The following is a 23,349-nucleotide window of genomic DNA, read 5'->3' as shown; positions in this document are numbered from 1 at the left end:
AACCACAATAACGTGGTATTTAATAGAGTAACTGAGTTTACCACAATCCTTGAATAGCGCAAGGTTTTTTTGTAGAAGGGATTGCCTGCTCTGTCGATTTAAACATGCTGTAGCACTTATTAAAGTTTTATGTTGCACTGTATCAACATAAAGGTAACGAGGAGGCAGTTCAGCTCATCTTGCTTCATTCCCTAAACTTCCTTATTCTCTGGACAGGCTGTCCTACACCGTGCGTGTCTCCCCAAGCCCCCATCAGACACTAACATGTTTTGCTGTAGCCAGCCTGTCTAGGCTGTCAGGGTAAATTCAGTCTGACAAGTGCGTCAGTGCACCGTCCGCGCTGTGCGGCCGATGTGTCTGCCGTCTGTGTGCAGTCAGGGGTGCGCTGATGCGTCCCGGGACTCCGGCACGAGGCCGTATCTCTGCCACGCTTTGCACTTCGCGCCCAGACTCGTGAAAAATACAGGGTTAGTGTGCGCAGTACCTGCTGCCAGTCGTCCCTGTATTGTGTTACTAGGAGCTGTAGGCTGAATCAAACTCCAAAAAATGGCAAGGAAGTTTAGCTAATAATTGTGTAATTCAGGGTATTTTCATCTTCTCAAAGAAAGGTCTTCAAATCAGAAATTGTTCTTCTTTGACTCCTTGGAAATAGACTGTGGTACACCCTCCTCTACCCTTTTGCCTGTGCTAAAGATCCATTTTGAGAGGCTGAAGAGCCCGTTTGGGGTAGAGCTCTGCTGCACTGGGAGCATGTCTTGGCTCAGTCTCCAGTACTGGGTCTTTCACAGGTTGACTGCTTTGATGGATCTTATGACAAATGCACTCCTTCCGTGTTTTGTAGAAAACTTGTAGCTCTCCCGCAGTGGAAAGGCAAATGAAGTCTTGCTGTCCTCCTGAGACTATATTCTCCCTCTTGGTTTTTTTTCCTAGCATTTAAAGTGTTTTCTCCTCTGTTGTTTCTAGTTAAAGTACATAATCCCTAGATATAGACTTCGGAGCACTTTGTTGAACTGCATTACAAGGGCAGATTATGAATTAATTAAAAAAAGAGCAGGAAGGATATAGACTTCACTGGTCAGGGTGAACATCTGATGATGCTATCGGTAATGTAGAATGACACATTATTAACTCTTTGAGATAATCTCTGTGGTCCTGAATGAAAGCCATTATGAAGTAACAGGTTAAGCTGGATTCCGCTGTAGATTTTATCTGGGATAAAATGAGCAGGATGACTCACTGCCGTGCTATTTAAATTCCTTGTTAAAACCTCTTGCTACCCAATCAGTGGCCAGTATGGTGTGTAGTCATGCTGTCTTAGTGTGAACAGATGACATCAGCCGTTATTACTACATTTTAAAGCACCAGTTCAAAGCAGCTATACAGGAACTCCATGCACTTAAAATTCTCATGGGGGGGAAAGGATGCTAAAATCTCAGTTTGAAGCTAAATTTAAAACTATGCACTCTACAGAACTAAACTTTTTACTTTTCTAAGTGGAGTGGATTGGGAGTTCCTGATTTGACAAATGCGAGTCCCAGCTAAACACTCAAAAGTAAGCATGGAACTCCAGCAGTCTTCCAAGTCATGATACTTTACATTTTTGCTTGCACTGTGGCCTTGTCCCTGTTACAGTCTGTGTTCACTATATCTCAGTGAGCCCTTTCCTGGAGGGTCTGTCAGTAGGTAATGTGTGCTCTGGTAGGAAGAGCGGATTGGAACACATACTGTACTGTAGGAAACAAGCACTGTGACTAATTTAAAAACTAAAGACCTCATTCAATCTGCCTGTCACAAGGAGAAACCGCAGAAGGAAACCTTTATTGCTGGCTATATTGAAAAACCAATGTCGATATTCATGGCATGATGTGCTGTATGAAAGTCTCATGGAAAGTGAAGTTGTTGGGCACTAATTTCCCAGAAGGTGTAGTGTAAATACATTGTTTGACTTAAATGGATTCCTCTATTATGACCAAATTTTGATTTAGTACTTAGTTTGCTAAACTAGTACTTGGTTTGCTTAGGTTTCTGTGCATTTGTTCATATACTGCTTAATCAAATCAATGTCACGTACTGTTAAAATGAGTTAAAGTTCATCACCTTTCAAGTTCTCTTGCTGTCAACACTTGCAACAAGACCATTACTCTGTCCCTGACTTATTGTTTCACTGCCCACGTGGCTACAAAGTTAAGCTGTCTCTTCCCTTCTGGAGCAGCACATCACTGGGCCAAAACTGAGCTGAGCTCAAAATCTAGAGCACTGTTCAAAATGAATTGGCCAAACCTCAGCCAGGCTTTTGGGGTCAGGCTGAGCTCTAGGATCCTGTGCCAAGAAGGTAGGAAAGTGAAGACGTTCCTCAGCAAGCCACACTGCTTGAAGTCTTCACATTGTGCTTTCTAGAACAAAGCAGTAGATCTGTTTGGATGTCAGTCAGGCATTTAGTCTAAGTACCAGGGTCTTAGCATAAGAACAATAAATGATTGACTTTGTTCACTAATCTCTGTGGAGAAATTAAGCTAATTAAGCTCTTTGCAAAGCCCGTGATGATTTGAAGCCTTCTGTACAATGGATCCTGTGTCTGGCGCCCACGGAGCAACAGTGAGAAGAGTATGGCTGATCCGTTGTAGTGGCTGTCTGCACTGCTCCCAGCTGTAGTGATACATTACATCTGCATTTCAGAAACACTTTTGTCAAGCAAGGGCAGTATTTCAGTGGCTGTGATTACTTGTCAATCGATGTTACTAACTGTATTTGAAAAAAAATGTGTACTCTGATTAGTACTGATTCTGGGCTACCTAATATTAATTCAATTAAAGCTTCCCATGGTTAGGGTTATGCAATACCAAAAATGTGAAAATAGTCCGTAATTACAGTTACATTTGATATAACTGAGCCCCAGATTAAGTCTCTCTATATAAATTCCCTATTATCTATGTGTATGTGTATCTACATCTCAAACTATGCATTTAAACCTGTCAACCTTCAGGCAGGTAATTGTGACTAGCTCACTGAAATTCCTGTAAACTTAGTGATCCCAACCCAGCCACTGTTGTTTAATTAATTAATAATTAATTGCTTACACTTATATAGCGCTTTTCTGGACACTCCACTCAAAGCGCTCTACAGGTAATGGGGACTCCCCTCCACCACCACCAATGTACAGCCCCACCTGGATGTTAAAACTTTTTCAGTGATGAAATTTGGAACTGCTAACCTTAACCCCCTATCTGTGTGGATCAAAAACCATTTTTTTTTTCCTCCTGCAAGGTGTTTGGGAATAAGATGATCATCCCATCGCTGGAGGGTGCGCTGTTCCAGTGGGACCGGGACCGGGAGAGCATGGAGTCGGTGCCCTTCACGGTGGAGTCCCTGCTGGAGTCCTCCTACCGCATCAGGGAGGACACGGTGCTCGTCGGGGGCAAGTCTCTCACCACCTATGGCCTGGGCGCCTACAGTGGCAAGGTGTGTCCAGCTTGTCACGCCCTGAGCAGCCGGTGTCCTTCCCCTTGGGGCTGATGATGTGGAGGGGGGTGCTCTGAACCATCTCTGCCGAGGAAGGTGTGAGGGTGGAGGGTGCTGTCCACCCCTCGGGGAGCAGCAGCAGCAAAGAGCAGGGCTCACCTCTTTTCACTCACGCCCAGCCCATCACCAGCGGCAGACCTGTGCTGGTTGTTTGGCTGGGGTGAGGCAAGGGGAGGTGGCAGCGCAGGAGAGCTATGAAGAGCCATATCAGCAGCCATATCACCCTGCAACTCACAACTGGCAACCCACTGAAGCTAAGCAGGTGTGAGCCTGGTCAGTACCTGGATGGGAGACCTCCTGGGAAAAACTAAGGTTGCTGCTGGAAGAGGTGTTAGTGGGGCCAGTGGGGGGCGCTCACCCTGCGGTCCATGTGGGTCCTAATGCCCCAGTATAGTGATGGGGACACTATACTGTAAACAGGCGCCGTCCTTCGGATGAGACGTAAAACCGAGGTCCTGACTCTCTGTGGTCATTAAAAATCCCAGGGCGCTTCTCGAAAAAAGAGTAGGGGTGTAACCCCGGTGTCCTGGCCAAATTTCCAATTGGCCCTTACTAATCATGGCCTCCTAATAATCCCCCTCTATGAATTGACTACATTACTCTGCTCTCCTCCCCACTGATAGCTGGTGTGTGGTGAGCGTTCTGGCGCACTATGGCTGCCGTCGCATCATCCAGGTGGATGCTGCACATTGGTGGTGGTGGAGGGGAGTCCCCATTACCTGTAAAGCGCTTTGAGTGGAGTGTCCAGAAAAGCGCTATATAAGTGTAAGCAATTATTATTATTATTAATTATTAATTATTATTATTATTATTAAGAGCCTGTTTCATACCTCCAGCCTTCGTGTCCCAGTTACCTTTCCAACACCCCTGCGCTCAAGTTGTTCAGAAGCGACCCAGGCTGGACCCTGCTGGTAATGCTGCTGTTGTCCCCCTCTCTCTCCCTCTCTCTGTCCCGCTAGCTGCGGTATATCTGCTCGGCCGTGGGCTGCAGCCGCTGGGAGGAGGAGGAGCTGGAGCCGGAGGATGTGTTGCTGCTGCAGAGAACACAGAAGACCGTGCGAGCGGTCGGGCCCCGCAGCGGCAACGAGAAGTGAGTCTCCAGAGCCACGTGGCCGGCGGGCTGGGCTGGGGACACCCGTGTATGAGAAGGCATGCATATTTGGGCATATCCGTGTGCACGAGCGTGCAGGCAGGGACCAAGCAAGACAGGCTGTGCTGTCTCTACTGGGCATGGCTTGGCCCTGGCCTGTCCTGAGTTTGGATCATTTGAGCAGACTGTTGGTCCCCCTGTGCCACTTTTGAACTGATGGTGAAATCTGTAAATTGGCCTGGTGTCTGTGACCAGGACTAGCACTGTGTTACTCATCTTGCAGTGAGTGCTAGCGTTTCTGTCCCCAGAATGGTTTGCTGTGCCCATGAGTCAAGTTATTAGATGATATCGAATAGGAATCACGTTTCAATAAGCTCAAAGTTGAGCCTCTTTCATTTATACACTTCTTATAAAGGTGAACCATAAATAATGGAGTTGACAGATGTTTACTTGTATATACAATTGTTATATTTCATACTTGTTTTGTAATATTGCCAAAAAGTTTTTTACTTTTCCTAAAAATGCAGTGTTAGTGCACAGGTGTTTTGTTAGAACTGTGTCTTCTAATGTCAGGTCTACGGTGAAATGCAGTAACTAAAAAAAAAATCAGTTACTTTGCAGGTTCACTTGCTTCGAGTTTTTTTAGGAATTTGTTGTTTTGCCTCTTTGTTTAAGCCAACAGTGTTCCCCGTCACTCACTTTCTCGATCTGACTACAGGCTGGAGAACTGATAATACCTGTATTTATACATTGTTTATACATTAATCCTAAAATATTGGATATACTGTATGTAAATATGTTGTTGAAAAAGGGTGAGGGGTGATTGGTATAGTGCTTCAGGAGTTTCACCTTTTCTCAACTTGTCCAGCACAATCAATTTCATTTTGACTTTCACACTCAAGAGTGAAGGATTCATTTTCTCCCGGCTTTGTACTGTTCTTCTGGGACACAGGAGCCAGTATGTCATGGATTCCACACAGTAACGGGCTGTGTTGTAACCGAGTTGCACTGTGCTTTTCAGGCCTGGGAGTGTTGCACCACTGTGCTTGACTGTGCGGTTTGCCCCAACAGGTGGAACTTCAGCGTGGGGCACTTCGAGCTTAAGTTTGTGCCTGCGGTGCAGACGGCGGTGAACTACCTGGAGGGAGAGCCAGCTGGCGGGGGGGCGTGGCGAGAGGGGCAGCGCGTGATCTGTGAGGATGACGAGCCCAAGGCTGAGACCAGGGACCTCGTCATCAAAGTGTCCGTGCCTGACTGGAAGGTCATGGCCTTCAGCAACAAGCCAGGGGGGCAACTGGTGTGGGAGCATCAGGTGAGAGTTATGAGTCATGCCTTAGCTGCACAGCACATGGCACAGGTCTGCAGTTCTCAGCTCAAATCTGATTAAGCATTCACTGTAAGAAAACCTGATTATTTTTTGTAGTTCAGGTGGGTAGCTGCGTCAGCATGTACGGGCTGCAAAGGAACAAGTTTATTCCATGCTGAAAAGAGAAGAAAGAAAACACAACGTTTCGGTTGTGGAGCCTCCAGCATGGAATAAACCTATTACTTGTTCCTCATTATTTTTTGTCTGATGACGTTTGTATGCATTTATGCAGCTGGTAATTTTACTGCAGCAAATCCACTTAAACCTTTGTTATGAGTCCAGAACCCTAGCCACTGCTTCATCAGAAATACCTGTTCTTGTTGAGCATTTAAGACGTTTATGGATGGCAGGTTTCAGGAAGATTTTGTTTCAGGAAGGATGAATGGTCTGGGTACGCTGTGTTCTCTGCTAGCCCCTGACCCCTTCTCTTCCGTCAGTTCCTGAGTGAATGTCTGCTGTGTCCACAGTTCTGCACCCCCATAGCCTCAGCCTGGCTGGTCCGAGGAGGGAAGGTGATCCCCATCAACCTGTTTGACGACACCAGTTACACCTCGCGCCCTGACTCTGTGCTGGAGGAAGAGGAGGAAATTGTGGAGGCTGCTCGTGGTGCCACTGAATCTAGCATCTACCTGGGTAACTTCCTGCTTCCATTTTTAAAACACAAGGGCTTGGCTGTTTTCATAAAGAAGACTACTGGACTTTGTCACCCCACACAGGTGTAAATCAGAGTGATCAAGGCAATAAAGAGCGTCTGTATAGCCAAGTTATTGTATCTTTAATATTGTGTTTCCAGCACTTGACCACAATGGCACCATTATCGTGTATTTCCAAGATGAGGTAATTCTTACACTATGACAGAAGTATAATTTTTTAGGAAGAAATGATAGTTCCTTGTACTGTATGTATAGATATAATTCATCACTAGTTGGATTACAGACTTCAGATAGGTTAGATTGTGCGAGCATGCCAAGTTATTCTGCTAAGAAACCAGGGTTAACACCTGTTTTAAAATGAAGTCCTGAATGTATTCGTTTTTAATGGGGCTTCAGTCAGCATTTTAAAAGCACAGGGAAATGGCAATGAGCCTGGAGTCAATGGCTTAGTGGGTTTCCCAGGGTGCAGTGCTCTAGGACTCTCCCGTTCCTGTGCAACGTGTGAGAGCAGGCAGTCACTCTGATCTCTGAAAGAAAATGGGATCTAAGTTGGCTAGCAGTATCAACCACATGCATGCTGTTAAGTTAAAACAGCATCATTGACAGCTGCCGATGTGCGAATCATCAATGCAATTTCCATGCACGAAAGGCAGAGTTTGCTAAAACAATCTTGCTGGTGTTGCCGTAGATGCAGGCAGTGAAATACTTTTTAAGGTGCCATGTTCTACAGTGGCCATCAACACGTCGGCTAGGTTCTGCGCAGTGTCTCTTTCTGGCATTGCACAAGTTTGCAAAACGCTTCATATTGTATTCCACTATAAACGTATAGGTGATTGTCACAGTATTGAGTGCGGCCCAAAAGTTGGTGCTCTTGCTCTTGCCAACTTGTGGCTAACAGCATCAGCGAACCTTGCGTTTAATTTGTCCAGTCTAGCCAGGGTGCATTTTTGTGAAGGAACAGTCTGTTCTATAAGCTCTTAAACTCTTAATTTCTTTCCACAAATCAATAGGTGCCATGTCCTTTGCAATCACTTTGCATTTGTTTTACATTTTATTCAGTATGATGTAGATCATGCTGATGATGACCTGTCCCAATAGATATGCTTTTTCCCCGACCTGCATGCTAAGGGAAAGATGGATGTCTTGGGTCCAGATGATTAAGTGCAGAATCTATGAACTTGTGTAAGGTTATGCTGTTTTTACACATGAGGACACTGTACAATGTTAATTTTATTTTAGCAAAGCTTTTCCACACTACCCTGTTCTGTGAGGTGGTAGTTGCACTCATATACAGAAGCAGGCAAATTACCTAGCCTGTTATTTGCTGTCAGTTATCGCTGCATTCTTAAAATTATTGGTATTGTTTTAATATTTTAAAATACTGTGTATGTTTTTTTAAAATGAGTTACTATTTGAATGCTTATGTTTTGGAGGAGTATGTTGTTTTACTCTTCCTTCTCTTGCAGGCATGTTCCGGGGACAGCTCTACCTGCAGTCCTCTGTCCGAGTCTCGGAGAAATTCCCCACCAAGTCCAAAGCCCTGGACAGCCGAAGCTCTGACAACAGCATCATCTCCCTGCCCACTGTCAAGTGGAAGCCTCTGATCCGTGAGTCACATAACCCCCCGTCACTGCCGACATCTTTGTGTAGCTTAATCTGCGATGTTTATTATGTGCGATAACCTGGAAGCCTGTCATTTATACCAGCCGACCTTCAAGAATATCGAAGTATGACTGGTGCTTGCTAACACTAAGCATGTGTTACTGTCACCCCACGAGCTCTGGTTCCACATGCAGTTTGTTTTCTGCCCCCCTGCTGTGCAGATTCGCCCTCGCGGACCCCGGTGCTGGTGGGCTCCGAGGAATTTGACAAGTGTCTGAACAACGACAAGTTCTCCCACGAGGAGTACAGCAACGGAGCCCTGTCTGTCCTGCAGTATCCCTACGGTGCGTAAAAAGCTCTTCAAGGACAGGAGACTGCAGGCGTTCGGACCCATTTCACCTCTTCTCCCTGCCTTGCTAATGAGAGCTGATTACATTTAACTTGTAATTAAGTCTGTCATCCTTTTTAACACCTTTATTTCGAATCCAGTACACTGCAGCGAGCGGTCTCTCAAGAGTTGTCTCTGCTCTCTGGCCGCGCAGACAATGGGTACTACTTCCCGTACAGCAAGCGCTACCGCGGGCGGCGGGAGGCAGCGGTCAGCCTCCTTCCTGGGGACACGTCGCCGAGGGAGCCGCGCAGGAAGGACCCGGTGCTGCTGCTGCCCTGGTGGAAGGAGATCCTGGGCACCATTGTCTTCTGCATTGCTGCTACCACTTACATTGTCCGCAAGTTTTTCCACCCATCGGCTGTGCATGTGCGGGTAAGTGTCTGGCCTCTGCCCCACTAATATCTTCTTGAGTTTTTCTGATCCAGCTTCCGCTTGACCCTGATTTATTGCCAGGGTCTTTACAAAGTGAGTCTCCTTAAAATTAAAATTCAGGGCTACCTATCTTACTGTGCAGATTATTCAAGTTTTATGGCCCCTCAAATTGCAATTCAGAAATGTGTTTTTGGAAGAGGTTTTAGTGGTTAATCAGTTATACAGTTAGATCTTTGGCATCATTCAGTGTTTTTAATAGCCATTGCTAATTTCCATCCAGACCTAAGATGCCTTCTGCTAAAGCTCAGACTAGCTAGTCTCTTGCGTACACAGGTGTGCAGGAGATCAGCAGAGTTGTGCTGATGTACCGAATGCTGCTCTGAAGAGCCAGTCTTGCTGGCAGGGCACAGATTCCATCTTCCTGTGTTTAAAGGCATAGCTGAAAGGACTGCCTGGCTGTGGCAAGGGAATAAACTGCCCTGCTTGCCTTCACACTGCATGCTGCAGGCTAGGCTGCATGGTACAGACAATTCCTCACCTGACTGGTCCACTTCATCCCCTAGGGCATGGATATAGGAGAGGTTACAAATGACAGGATCCTTGTGGGTCGCTTGCTTTATACTCCCATAGCCCTTTTTAGTAAAGCAGTACCTTCTGCTGTATGCCAATTTTGAACAGGAGGAGTAGCAGAACATCCCATCAGCCTGTTGAAAGGAAGCTTAGATCTGGAGCAGGTTTGTATGAATACTCAGGAAGGTCATATCTGATTCTAACTTGGTAATGTTTTCATATTTTTCATGTTGCGGTTTTGTTTTCTATGTGTAATGTTTGATAAAATCCTTTAGACCTGAACATATGCACCAAAGAATATTTACTGTCAATAATGATGGGACTTGCAGCCTTTTGAATTCAATTTGTCGTGATAACCTTAATGTAATCAGCCTAGCTAATGCCAGGACAGAACGGGGTATGGCTCTGGAGCTCTAAAGCAAAGCTGCAGTACTAACGTTTCTTTATGTCCTCTCACAGCAGAGGAAGGAGTCCGAGACACAGTGTCAGACTGACAGTAAGTTTGAATCGGAATCGGAGGACCCCAAGGAGGTGGTTATCACAGACAACCGGAGCACTGGTTACGTGTCCAGGTACTGTTCTCTGACTTAACTGTCTTGGGTTTTATTGGTTCTCACATTAGAACTGCTTCTTTATAACAGACACTTCCTGCATTTTCCAGTAAGAGGTGATTTAATGCCAAAAGTCTTTTACAGAGCAGTGTTTCCTCTTTGTAGCCTGATCTGTTAGATCCCAGAAGCTCAGCAAGGCTGAGCCGGGTCAGTACTGGAAAGGGAAACCTTTAAAGTGAACTGGGTGGCTGTGGAAAGTGTTGGTGAACCAGTAGGTAGTGCACTTTCATCTATACAAGAATAAATACCCCAGTATGGTGACAGGGTATGCTGTGCTGTAAGAGGGGTTGTCCTGCAGATGGGATCTTAAACCAAGGTCCTGACTACTTGGTCCTTAAAGATCACATGGCTGTTTGTAAGAGTGGGGATGTTATCCCAGTGTCTTGTCTAGAGTGCAGTTCAGCTTTGTACGTTTTACATTTGTTCATTTGGCAGTCACACTTGTTCAAAGCAACAAACTGGCTTCCCTAAAGTGCCCCATTAATTTGATTAGGTGAGGGTGAGGGCTGCACCTCAATGGTAGATGTCGTCTCCTACAGTATAATCAAAGTGCTTTGGGATAAAATGAGCAGTGTTAATTCAAGGATCTAATTAATTATAGATGCTCTGCATGATTCTTAGATGTAGTGAAAAGTACAATGTATTGCATTGTGTTGATTAGTGAAAAACAAGTCACAATTAAGTAGCTTAAGAATTGAAAGGATCTGCTCAGTGCTGATCACCTGTGATTCCAGTCACCTTCTGTTCCCCAGCCTGCCTCAGTCCGTGCCCATGTCTGTGTGTAGGTGTTGCTGTGTTTGAGGTCCATATCTGGGGAAAATAGCTTTTGTAAAGAGTAACTCTTGAGACACAGGTGAGGTGAGATCTCACAAGGCCAATATTTTTTTTCCCCTCAGTCACTTAAACTCTAAACACTTTTAAACTTCTTGGTTTGATTCTGCTTTCACTCTAGGTGGAATTTAATTTCAAAAGAGTTTTGAATGATAAAGTAGAAACAGAATGAGTAATTGGGAGTTCATCAAAGGTATGGAAATCCGCACAAGCTAAATTCTCGTTAACAATGCTGGCGTGTAGCTGATCCCAGTGAGACTGTGTGCAAACACCACTGCGGGTCAGTCAAACCCGTGACGCTGTGTCCGAGCTCATGGGGGCATCACAATGCAGGAGACTCGACAGGGGGGTTTGCTGAAAGCTTATATCATTCCATTAGCAGGCTGTTTCTGTCAAGATAGTGACCAGTGCACAGGAACTGGATTAAGCACTGCTACCTCACAGCTCTTTGTGCCTGGGTTTGGATGTGAATTGGAACACTTTCTGTGTGGAGTTTGCATGTTCTCCCCCGTTTAATTTCAGCAGAATATTGAATAGTGGGCAGAAACCGATTGAGTCATTGGGTGACTTGTGGGTGTTCTCCCACTTTTCAAAGATGCAAGCTGTGCTCTTGCTCTAGGACAGGCTAGGTGTCCCTCCTAGTATTGGCCTTTGCTGTAAGGGTCCCCTGTGTGACACCTGCTCTGCTTCCCCAGGTACCTGACAGACTTTGTGCCAGTGCAGTGTCTGGGCCGAGGGGGCTTTGGAGTTGTATTCGAGGCACGGAACAAGGTGGACGACTGTCACTATGCTATCAAGAGGATACGTCTGCCGAACAGGTAATCATGATCATTTTTAAAAGTATTGAGATGGCTGGTTGACAGGTGTCTCTTGTTAGTCAGGTGTTTGTTGTTGGGAAATTGGGCTCAAACAAAGAAATGAGCATCCCGTAAACCTGTCACTGTTTAACTTGAGTGTCTGAAGTCAAAGTTCAAAATGGAAACCAACATACTACCAATATCGGCAATATACTGAAAAAGAAGGAAACCACAGGTATAATAACCAATCAGCTGAGACCAGGTCAGTCAAGAAAATCATCTGCAGCTGATGACCAAACATTATTGGAGATTTCAAAGAAAACCCTAAATCAACCGAGTTTAACGATCAACCACCTCCACAGTGCGGGAGTAAAAGTATAAAAATCCACATCTTCCAGGAAACATCAGAATTACAGAGGCAACACAGCAAGATGTAAGCCATCATTAACGCTAAGAACAAAAAAGCTTGATTAGAATTTTAAGTACAATTTCAAATTCTATTCAGAAGTGCAAGGAGAAGGCAGGAGAGTTTTATGGACAGATGATACCATGATAAATCTTTTCCACAGTTATGGAAAGGCTGTTCATTATACCTTGTATGGAAACAGGTGTTGTGGTTTCTAATTAGAATTATGAAGATTTTGTAGCAGTGAAATTTATGCTTTACATGTTCTGCCATCTAGTGCTGAATGTGTTAACTGCACCGGTCCCACTGTTTCAGTAGAAGCCAGCTGCAAGTGCTTATTGAAACCTTCTTTCACAGCACTCTCCTCTGCAAGGGCCTTAGATCACTGCTTGAGCCACGTTTGTCATATATAAATTGTAAGCATAATTGTTTGCTTGATTAGGCTTAATATATTTCTGCCATTAGGTTGTATTTATGGACACAAAGGGCACTCTTTTGCAAAATTACAGACCACTGTTTATCATTAAACTACCACCATCTCAGTTTTACAATAATGCCACAGTCAGTGTAATGATTTCCATGAAGTAATCAGGCCTTTTGTCTTTCAGTGGTAAGAGAACATTCAAAAATGAATAAAACATGCTACCAGTCTCTGTATTGCAACCTCATAAAAAAGTGTCAATTTCAAATTTTCACCTGAAAGCGGTGGCCATTAAGTGCACTTTGGATATCTACACTTTTAAAATGACTGTATTTTAATTAGATATTTTTATTTATAACTCACGTTACTTGGCCATTTGTGCTTAGTTATTCTATAAAATCCACAATTCAAGCCTGTTATTCATTCTAAGCATTGTGCTAAATTAAACTGCATCAATGAAATCAGTTTAGAATTTACATCAAATTTCTGTCTTTTAAGGCCTTTTGAATCATGTTGTTTACGCATATTGAGGATGTAATCTGTGTCTTAAAGGAAGCTACGGCATCACCTTTAACAACATTGCTAGCTACCTCGTTCTAGACTAAAAAAGTTTAGTTCCTTTATCCTTTTTCTTTTCCCATGAGACCCGGAATATATCTGGTTGCTGTTCTCTGGACTAATTTCAGAGCATCAGTCTTTTCTATATTGTGGAGACTAAAATTGTATACAGTATTCTTAATGAGGTCCTACTAGTACATTGTTTCATTTTAACATAAAATCCCTTGATTTGAACTCTTCACTTAACTGTGTATCGTAACATTTTGCTTGCGTTTTTTATTGCTTCCCACATTTTCTGGAAGATGTAAGCGATGTGTTTACAGATACATTTTTGATTTCCATAAGTAGCCTCTTCTACTTCAGTGTTTCCCATATTGTATGTACAGTCTTTTTTTTACCGCATGCAAAACTCTGGCCTTACTTACATTAAACATCAGCTGTGAGGTGTTTGCTCAGTCTTGAATTTTATCTCAATCTTATTCAATTTCATTTCTGAAATCGACTGGCCGAAATCACTGAAATGCTTCTACAGCGTTCACTAATCTTCCTGATGTGCAATCTTCAAACTTCAGTAGTTTACTAAGTATACTAGAACCTAGATCATTCTAATTGGTAAGAGCAGCTATTACATTATCCCAATTTGATTGTTCACCCTTTATTTATGCATTGCTTTCTGTTAAACAATTATCAATCCAATCTATTTTCCTGAATACCGGCTGCCTATAATTTGAAAACGATTTTTTTCTGGGGAACTTTATTAAAAGGATTCTATAAATCTAAATACACTATATTGTATGCTCTGTGTCTATCCATTACAGCTGTTGCTTGTTCAAAACATGTAAACAAGCTGATTAGGCAAGACATATCTTTTCTATAAGAATAGGATGTTACATCCATAAAGGTGATTTTTTGGTTTAGTACTAATTGTCTCCATTACTTGACACATAATAGAAAACACATTGGATCAGCTTTCTCATCCTTTTTATAGATGTTGTTCTCCTGTCCATGGGTACTACTCTTAACCAACTTTTGGAAGAGTTGGTAAGATATTACTGGGCCCTGGAGATGTATTTGTCGTCCTTGTAACATTCTACCTCTTCTATCTTAATACATTTTAATGAAGATCTCCCTACTGCTGCCCAAGGCATGTTGTCTTCTTTAGTGAACAAAGTGAAATACTCATTTAGTGTCTACCGTGTCCGTTTCTTGAGACTGAACAATCTCAAAAAAAGAACCTCTTGAGTCTTCATTAACTGATGCTTCTGAGTCCGTGAGTTGCCCTGTAGTCTGGTGTGATTTCCTGTGACTCTGGTCAGCGAGCTGTGCGCTGCTGCATCTCGGTGTTGGTCTTCACTCCTGCTGCTGGCTGTGCTTCAGGGAGCAGGCCCGGGAGAAAGTGATGAGGGAGGTGAAGGCCCTGGCCAAGCTGGAGCACCCTGGCATCATCCGCTACTTCAACGCCTGGCAGGAGAGCCCCCCTGAGGGCTGGCAGGAGGAGATGGACCAGCGCTGGCTCAAGGATGCCAGGTAAGAGCCAGCCCATAGTCCTGTAGATGGAAACACTCAAAGCCACTCTTTAAGCTTCACTGATTTAAGTGATTCTTTTCATCATTATTATTACATATTTTTAGAATAAGAATGTTTAAGTCAAATTGAGCACAATCAAATCTTTATCTCTGTGGATACTGTTCCTTTTCTTTGGGCCTGAGGTTCAGGTTCCATGAGCTGTTTTGTACACTCCAGATTTTGTTATAGTAAAGTTATATTTGCTTTAATAAAAGTCTTTTAATATTGAATTGAATGTGCTGTCTGAAAGACTATATGCAGTGAACAGTAAGTTTGCCACTAGAATGACTAGATCAGAAGGACTCAGCTCGTCTCTAGGTGTAAGTGAGGTGTGTCCGTTTTCCTTCTGCAGCACCACAGACTGGCCGCTCAGCTCCCCAGAGCAGATGGAGGCGCTATCCGTGAAAGTGCCCGTCTCCAAGCCCTTGACCCAGGACATTTCCTCAGCAGAGGGGGCGGGAGGTGACAGTCTCAGTATCCGGATAGATGGGCAGCCCTCTCTCTCCCACGGGATGTTCTCGCCCAACGCCTCTGCAGCAGGAGACGAGGGCTGTGGGGAGCCCAGCGAGGCCAGCCAGCTGCACGGTTATGACAGCTTTCTCTCGGAGGGGGACAGCCAGGCCGACCCCGAGGTCTCCGACTCGCCGCACTCCTTTGAGCTGTGTAACCCCTGCTCCCCCGAGGACTGCAGCTCCTTCTCGGACGAGATTGTGTTTGAGGACTCGGGCTGCGACGACACCTCGGAGCCCGCCGAGCCCGGCAGCCACGGCACCCTGACGGAGCGACCCAGCTCGGAATCCCGGACCCAAACACACGGGCCCAATCCCACCTCCCTCTCCGGCTCCCCTCCGCGGCCCACTAGCCTGAGCCTGGGCCCCTGCCACACTCCCTCCCTGCCCTCCCAGCGGCCCCGGCCCCTGCCTTCGCCGAAGGTGTACCTCTATATCCAGATGCAGCTGTGCCGTAAGGAGAATCTGAAGGACTGGATGGCCCAGCGGTGTCAGCCAGAGCAGCGGGACCGGACTGAGTGTTTGGGCATCTTCCTGCAGATTGCCGAGGCTGTAGAGTTCTTGCACAGCAAGGGCCTCATGCACCGGGACCTGAAAGTGAGCTCCGACTCTTCACAGCTCTGTTCTGTGCGGTTATGGAAGTACATACACCGCAACTCTGTTGCAGCATGTCGTGCGGCATTTGAGTTCGTCAACATATTATAGGAAGGCTTAACTGCTTTTGGAGCGTTTAGCATAAGAATTCCCACGATCAGAGCCAGTCTCATTTGTTGTATAAGCCTGAAAGAGAAGGCAATAGTTCTCAAGTGGCTGTTCCTTGGCTGTTGAGGATTAAATTCTGGGCGCCTGTGTTTTAGAGTATTGTTCTACTGCTCTGTGGGAATAGCTACGTCTAGGTCAAGATCCTGTCAATTTTAGGGTCATAGACCTTTGTCTTCACCATGCACCCTGCCATTTCAGCTGGATTTGTCTTTGTTCCACCCACCTGTTCTTTATGCGCAGGTTTCAAAGTGAAAAATGCAGCTGTACACTCTCTTTCGGTTTGTGATGCTGGCCGTTTGCACTACAGTCACAATGTCTATGCTGATGGCTAAGCTCTTAGCCCAGTCTGTGCTAAAAGTCTGACCTGGCTGCTCTGTGCTCTCTCAGCCTTCCAACATCTTCTTCACCCTGGATGATGTGGTGAAGGTGGGCGATTTTGGGCTGGTGACGGCTATGGACCAAGAGGAGGATGAGGAAGGGGGAGCAGTGCTGACCCCCATGCCAGTCTATGCTAGGCATACTGGGCAAGTGGGCACCAAGCTGTACATGAGCCCTGAGCAGGTAAATGGAAATGAAAGCATAGCTATATTGTTATATCTGTATGTGAAAAATGAAAACTTTAAATGAAAACAGAGGGCAGCAGGGCATCAAGGGCAGCAGTGTGGAGCAGTGGTTAGGCTTCTGGACTTGAGCTGGAAGATTGTGGGTTCAAATCACAACACAAATTAATTGTTCCAGTTAAATGCCATGTTTTGTCAATGAATGCAAATATAATCCACTTATAAGTGTCGGCTGAATAAATTAGTCCGTCCATCCATATACCAGTCCATCGCAGAACACAGGCCCATTGTTCTCAGAAACAAATCAACCTCGCATTATGGCTTTGGACTGTGAGAGGAACCCAGAGGAAACTCTCACGAACACAAGGAGAACATACTGAGTCTATACAGATAGCATCCAAGGAATGGAATTGAATCCTGGGCCCCAGTGCTTCAAGGCAACAATGCTAACCACTGCGCCACCATGTCGTTTCCTGTTGCAAATCTCATTTCTTTTCTAGCATTGAAAACAAAATACAAAGGAGTAATACATTTTTGAAAATGGATTGACTTTAGAGGGTTTGTACCTGGAGTTTGGGTATCTGTTTAGAGACATTTGTGTCCTTGTTTTGTAGAGTTTCTTTGCCTTTGTCTGAAATGATCTTTGTTTCCTGCATTATCCAGGTTTCCGGGAACTTTTACTCTCACAAGGTGGATATCTACTCCCTGGGCCTGATTCTGTTCGAGCTGCTCTATCCCTTTAGCACCCAGATGGAGAGAGTGCGGGTAAGCACCCTAATGAGGGCAGTCATGTTCTCTTTTTACCCCATGATCGTTGTTATGGTAGCCTGTTGGCAGCCAGAGTCTGCATGTTGCTCAGGGCCTGACCTGACCTGCACTGTGTGTGGTTGTTTCCCTGCAGACGCTGACGGAGGTGAGGAACCTGCAGTTTCCCCAGGCGTTCTCTCAGAGGAACGTGCAGGAGGTGAGTGCTGTCACTCTGCCACCAGGGAGCAAGTAACAGCTCCCATTAAATCATTTTTTATCACCAGGCATTAGGTAACTGCTGAAATGATGTGGATTGCGGTTATTTTTATACTGTTTATATCCTGGCAAGTTGCTGGAGTTTGAATGTGTTTAGTGCAGCAGCTTTGGGAATATCTGTGTGGGAACACAGCTGCCAGTATGATGCCAACCATAAGTTCTTCCTTTGCACAGAGGTCAAATCTCTCAGTGATGAAACACTCACACATGTTGGAGAGTTATTACTATGTATGTTGTGTGTCAGTGTGTAGCCTTGCCCACTTGCCAATCTGAATGGAATAAGCGGTGTGTTTGGTGGCTGTGTTTCAGCTCGTGATGGTGCGCCGCATGCTGTCTCCATGCCCCAGCGAGCGGCCGGAGGCAGTGGACATCACGGAGACTCCGCTGTTCCAGGAGCTGGAGGTGCCCAGCAGACTGGTCCTGAGGCAGCGCTCCCGCACATACAGTTCCTCTGGGGGGTCCCATACACGCCAGCCCAGCAGCTGAGCCCGCAGGGCTGGATCCTACTGCTGTGCCAGGGACTGCCAGCCCGTTGTCACCACACAGTTCTGAGCTGCCAGACCCCAGCCCTGACGGGTCTGCCAGGGTTTCCTTTTCCACATGTGGCCAGTCTTGCCTTCACTCGGCCAGTGTCTGCTCCATCCTCTGCCTTGAACAAACGCACATGGTCACTCATTTCAGCCTGCCTGTGAAAGACAATCTCTTCATCTACCAGCAGCCTCTCAAACACTTAATGCTGGAAAAACCCACCGTTATCAGCTTCTGATTCATTATCCTCAATTTTGGGTTGCACAAACTGTCCTGGCCTGCACCCTGCTGTACTCGATAGCGTCACAAAATGTCTGGGACCCATACAACAGTTTTGTATAGCTTGACTGAGAGCCAGCCTGGTTTGGTTCTTACTTACTTGGATCTTTTCACTTCCCACTATAGCCTACAGTGTACCTCTGTTTGTTATTGACTGCTCAGACAGGCAAGCTGTGCACAGATGGTTTGGTCATCTTTTTTCAGTCCAAGTCAGTACATGATGTCACAGCTACTCTCTTCATCTAAGGATGTTTAACCCTTTTAATCAATAGACTGGGATTTCTCTCTGCCATGAGGAGGACTACAGTCTTTGGTGTCTGTGAGTCCTTATGAATTCTGGTGGATGGGGGTTGGCGGTGATCAGTTGACCTGTTCTATCGCTAGATGAGATTTTTCATCTCTTGCCGATATGTTGAATCCAGCATCATGGCATCCTAAAATAATTTTAAATGCATCCTTTTTTGTGAAATGCTTCTCAAACGAGTTTTATGTTACAATTTAAAAAAAGGCTGGGGAAGGTCCCCCTGACCCCTTGTCTCTGTGAGCAGTCTGACCCTTCAGAGTCCAGTTTGCACAGTGTTTCCCTGGTGCACAGGTGAGGGCTGTGGCCTTGCCTGATTTCCAGGCCCACAGCTGTCCAGGGTTTAGCCAGAGCGAAAGCTGGATGCCCTTATTGCCCTGGGAGAGAGCACCGTTGCGTCTGTTATTGAGGAACAGGCTGTGCTGTAGCTCGGCAATGGGCAGTCTTTGTCCTGAAGGACTGAAAGATCCTTAGATTTTCACCATCTGAACTCTCACTTGTTTGAACTAAGCAATTATTTGCAAAGTTGCACAATTGTTTGTGGGTGGTTTGTAAGCTGGTAGCAATTTAAAAAGATGCACAAATCATGCTGGACTGCAGTTTCCCAAGGCCGGGCCTGCCCCTGACTGCTCTAGACTGGAACAGACAGTGCAGCCTTTCTGAGACGTAGACGTTTGTCAGCTCCATGACCTTTTGAAACGTATTCACTGCTTATATGGTTAAATCTCATTATCCACGGCTTCAGAAGAAACGGTTAAACCTGCAGGGTTGCTCACCTATGGGCTTTAATATTTTCCATTCCTGGTCTCTGCTGCAGGTTAACAGAAGTGTTCTGGGTCTTTCGGCCCATCATCCCCTCTTCTCTGCCCAGTACTCTGAGAGAAGAGGCAGACTATCTCACTGTGCCTGGAGGTCAGACTCCTCTGTCTTTTTGCTCCTCATTCCTCTCCTTCACAGCCTAGGCCTGCTCCCAGAACACTAACACAGATTTCTTTAAGCTGCTTTCAAAAGCCATATGGGAATTCTGGACTAGTTAAGGATTTTAGTTCAAATTGTCATTTTTAATGCTTCTTCAGGCAACTTAAAACCTTCCCGTTATGTTACGACATGTTGCAGACCTCGCCTTTAATGAAGGGAGTTAAAAAAATGCATTGAAAACGGCCTGCTGACCCAAGGTTCAAACTCTTGGCTGTTTGGAGTCGCAAGTAGGTGTGGATAATTTTTGAAAAATGGTGATTTCTTGAATTAGATTTTGGAAAGCTGGATTATGATATAAAAAATGCATGAATTTGTAACATGCTTAGAAATGACGAACGGCTTTCTACTTGAGCACAAAAGAGGAGAGCTGGTTGCTTCACATCGCAGCCAGCAGAGGGAGCTGTGGTGTGATGACATGACAGGCCTTCCTCCTGAAGGAAGGTTGCTGTTCAGTTTTCATTCTTTGTTGACGGTTCTGTCTTTTCTCTTGTGTAAATAATGACTTTTGTATCTTTATCCAAGGGCAAGCTTTACCAATACTGTACATAATGTTCTTTCAAGTGTGGTACCTTCCAGCAGCTGTTTATGGTATTATGTCGATGTTGAAGGGGGAAAACGGGTGTTACACGGGTAATGAACTGGCTCTTGCCCATTGTTTCACTGTGTGCAAGATTCATGAATTGCAGAAGAAGCTGGTTGGAACTGGCAATGCCTTGTTTTTATAGAGCTGCATGGAATTCTGTTTTGGAGCACACTGGACAACTGGCCCAGTATCGGTCTGTAAGTGTGCTTCCTGTACAATTGTATATGCCTAAGGAAACAAACAGAAGATAACCTAAGAGTCTCAATTGAAGTTCAAGTTGTATAGTTCTTCTGATGTTTATTTAAATTTGTATATTTGTTTTTTTCTAAGGAGGTGTGTGTTCCGTCTGGGAAGGGGCTGTTGAGATACTTGATGTGGCCCTGTTCTGCCCTGTCCTCTCACTTGGTCACATTGAAGGGTCCATTTGTTCTTGGTGGTTATTCCCAGTTCCACTAGTGTGACTGACTCCTTTTCCCAGCCTTCCATGAGGCCGTGTTTGAAATCTCCAGTTTCACTGGCTCCTGAGCGGTATCATCTGATTTATCTAACCTTTAGGTTTAGCCCAGTACAGGTCTCATTGCTTGGGCTCTAAAGGCAATAAACATTATGATCTCTGGAGCGCTGGGAGGAGGTAATCAAGTCTTGTTAAAACCGGTGAGCTGCAGGTTGACGCTGCTGAGGACATTTCTGTCAATGCCACCCCAGAGCATGGAGGTGTGCCCTCTGCCATGTGTGTTTAGGAGCCAAACACCAGCCCCTTTCTGCCACTTCATCTTGCATCAGCAGTGTTCCACGAATACAGGACCTTGTTCTGCTCGCGGTTTCTTTGGGTTAGTCTTCAGTATCTTAACTGCAGAGTTATTGTTCAGATGTTATCTCTCCGGGACTCATGAAGATCTCTCTCGGATAGCTCCAGAGCTTTTTCTTATTTTCTTTTTTTGATCTTCAGCATTTACTGAGATACAATCTGCAAAATTAGTTTTGCTGAACATTTTCAAAGAGAGGTTTGTTCGTTATCTCTCTTCCGTTAGTTCAGTGACTATATTGGGTTCTTCTCCATTAACGTCTGGCTTCAGTGACCATAAGATCTGGTGCACCACAGTCACGGTGGATCTGTGGATCTATCCCCTTTGTAAGCTAGTTTCAGTGTCTTTAAGCACAATCTGTGTTTTCTGCCTCTGTTGCAATGTAAATATGTATTTTTGTTTTTATTTAAGTTTATTGCAAAATCAATCCATGTGGGTTGCTGGTATGAGAGAATGCACTTCATGCAATAATTTTCAAGTGCATTGAAATATGCGACTTCTTACAAGTCTAAATTTAATAAAACATTCTATGACATTTGTACAATTTTTGCCTTTGACCTCTTCAATTATTATTTAAATTATTAAAATCTTTCATGTCAAGATGGTCCAAAAGACTTCTTCAAATATTAAAATGTTACTATGCTAGTGTTGTGGAAGTGCATGTACTGTAAATCTGAGAAGCGGAGACACCTTTTTGCATAATGGGTTGTGGGAGCATGGAGAAAAACTGGTCATGTTGATGCCGAAACCCTGGCTTCTTTCGAGAAATTACTAGTGGTAGCTACTAGCTGTACAAATGGACTAGATGGGCTGAATGTCCATTTTTTTGTAAACTTTCTTCTTAACTTCAGCAGTTACAGTACATAACCAAACAGGCACTACTGTCTTGTTGGTAGATAATTCATCCTGAGATCCCATCCAGTTGCTTCATGAAAACAGCCTGGGTGTTGTCTTCAACAAAATAATAGCTTGTTCCTGACTCCACAAACCTTCATGTAAAGAAAGCTTCCGGTTTTAAGTTTTGGAGATATTTCAGTCATAAAAAGGGTGGTAAAACACTAAGTATTGTTGGTGAATAATACTTTGTTCAGTTACATGTAAGGGTTTGGAAGCAATTATCAGGACTAGAGGTTGATCTATATGGAAATATGATCCCAAGGGATAGTCATTATGAATTTACAAAAGGTAGGACTTGCTGAACTAATTTACATCGGAGTATACAATGTGATGTGTTTAAATTTGCAGAATACTTTTGATAAAGGTCCTGATAAAAAAAAAATCTCAGTTTACAAGTGGAGACATTTGGAGAAATGTTTAGGTTGAGAATTGGATAATAGAAAATGGAGAGTACAGATTGAGGGGACTACCACAGGGATCTCTACTTGGATCACTTTACTTATTAATTTAGAACAATGATCTAGAGTTGTGTGCATTTCAGTTTGCAGATTCCACATTAGGAGGGTTAGAAACAGCAAATAAAATTCAAAAATATTTCGATAAAATTCAAATCTGGGCAAACACCTTGCAGATGCAAATAACTAGGTGCTTATATTGACGTATTGCATACAGCTTTGGAAAATGTGGTGAGGTACTAAAAGTGGCAAAATATTGTATACTATAGACCCAAAGGTAGAATTTAAATTGAGATGTTATGTTGGAAGGCATGGTGGAGCAGTGGTTAGCAGAGTCCACATAACCTGTAAAGAGCTTTGAGTGGAGTGTCCAGAAAAGTGCTATATAAGTTTAAGGAATTATTATTATTATTATTATTAATAATAATATTAACTGGTTCAAGAGAGGACATTGAGAATTGGTTCTGTAAGCTACCCAGCCTGTATGAAGACCACCCCGGGTGGTTTCTTTATTAGTATTTGCCAGTTAGTGGGTCTTGAGTGACTGCAGGGAGAGTTCTGTTAACAGTCTGAATATCAGCTTTTGTTTCCTTCAGTGGAGTATGAACAGACCCTTGAGATTTTGTTTGTGCTTCTGTTTACTGGCGCACTTCAGCAAGATTTTAATACAGAACTTCCGCTGCGAGGCTTATGGTTTCAAAAGGCCATTAAAAATCTCCTTTATTATTTCTTGGCCTCTTTGTGGTTCTTTCGCAGCTGAAATTCTAAAAAAACAAACTCTTGCCTTTGACTCACTAGCTAGAATGAGACCTGTGCCTCAAGCAGATTGACTTGGTGATGCAAACCATTGAGTAAGACTGAAGTAGCAAAGAGACACTGGATTTTAAGTGTGGTCTAAACACATGGAAATCTTAA

The 23,349-nt window shown here is 44.4% G+C and overlaps 1 protein-coding gene across 2 annotated transcripts in view; it reads left to right on the top strand.

Annotated features, from left to right (window-relative positions):
- The window catches only part of eif2ak3 (eukaryotic translation initiation factor 2-alpha kinase 3), a 47,657-nt gene extending 26,031 nt beyond the window's left edge, over positions 1 to 21,626 (top strand). For both annotated transcript variants that reach the window (XM_088632694.1, XM_088632695.1), the window contains exons 3-17: positions 3,265 to 3,459; positions 4,479 to 4,609; positions 5,681 to 5,921; positions 6,443 to 6,608; positions 8,095 to 8,235; positions 8,452 to 8,574; positions 8,773 to 8,993; positions 10,023 to 10,135; positions 11,701 to 11,823; positions 14,565 to 14,714; positions 15,106 to 15,859; positions 16,412 to 16,585; positions 17,248 to 17,349; positions 17,486 to 17,548; positions 17,917 to 21,626. In XM_088632694.1, the coding sequence (XP_088488820.1) occupies positions 3,265 to 3,459; positions 4,479 to 4,609; positions 5,681 to 5,921; positions 6,443 to 6,608; positions 8,095 to 8,235; positions 8,452 to 8,574; positions 8,773 to 8,993; positions 10,023 to 10,135; positions 11,701 to 11,823; positions 14,565 to 14,714; positions 15,106 to 15,859; positions 16,412 to 16,585; positions 17,248 to 17,349; positions 17,486 to 17,548; positions 17,917 to 18,093 (2,874 nt within the window). In that variant the 3' untranslated portion in view covers positions 18,094 to 21,626. The remainder of the gene's footprint in view (positions 1 to 3,264; positions 3,460 to 4,478; positions 4,610 to 5,680; positions 5,922 to 6,442; positions 6,609 to 8,094; positions 8,236 to 8,451; positions 8,575 to 8,772; positions 8,994 to 10,022; positions 10,136 to 11,700; positions 11,824 to 14,564; positions 14,715 to 15,105; positions 15,860 to 16,411; positions 16,586 to 17,247; positions 17,350 to 17,485; positions 17,549 to 17,916) is intronic.
- The last annotated feature ends 1,723 nt before the right edge of the window (positions 21,627 to 23,349 follow it).

Source organism: Lepisosteus platostomus, chromosome 1 (genome assembly GCF_059453375.1).
Source record: "Lepisosteus platostomus isolate fLepPlt1 chromosome 1, fLepPlt1.hap1, whole genome shotgun sequence".
NCBI classification, from domain to species: Eukaryota; Metazoa; Chordata; class Actinopteri; order Semionotiformes; family Lepisosteidae; genus Lepisosteus; species Lepisosteus platostomus.
This window is presented reverse-complemented; position numbering and strand designations above follow the sequence as displayed.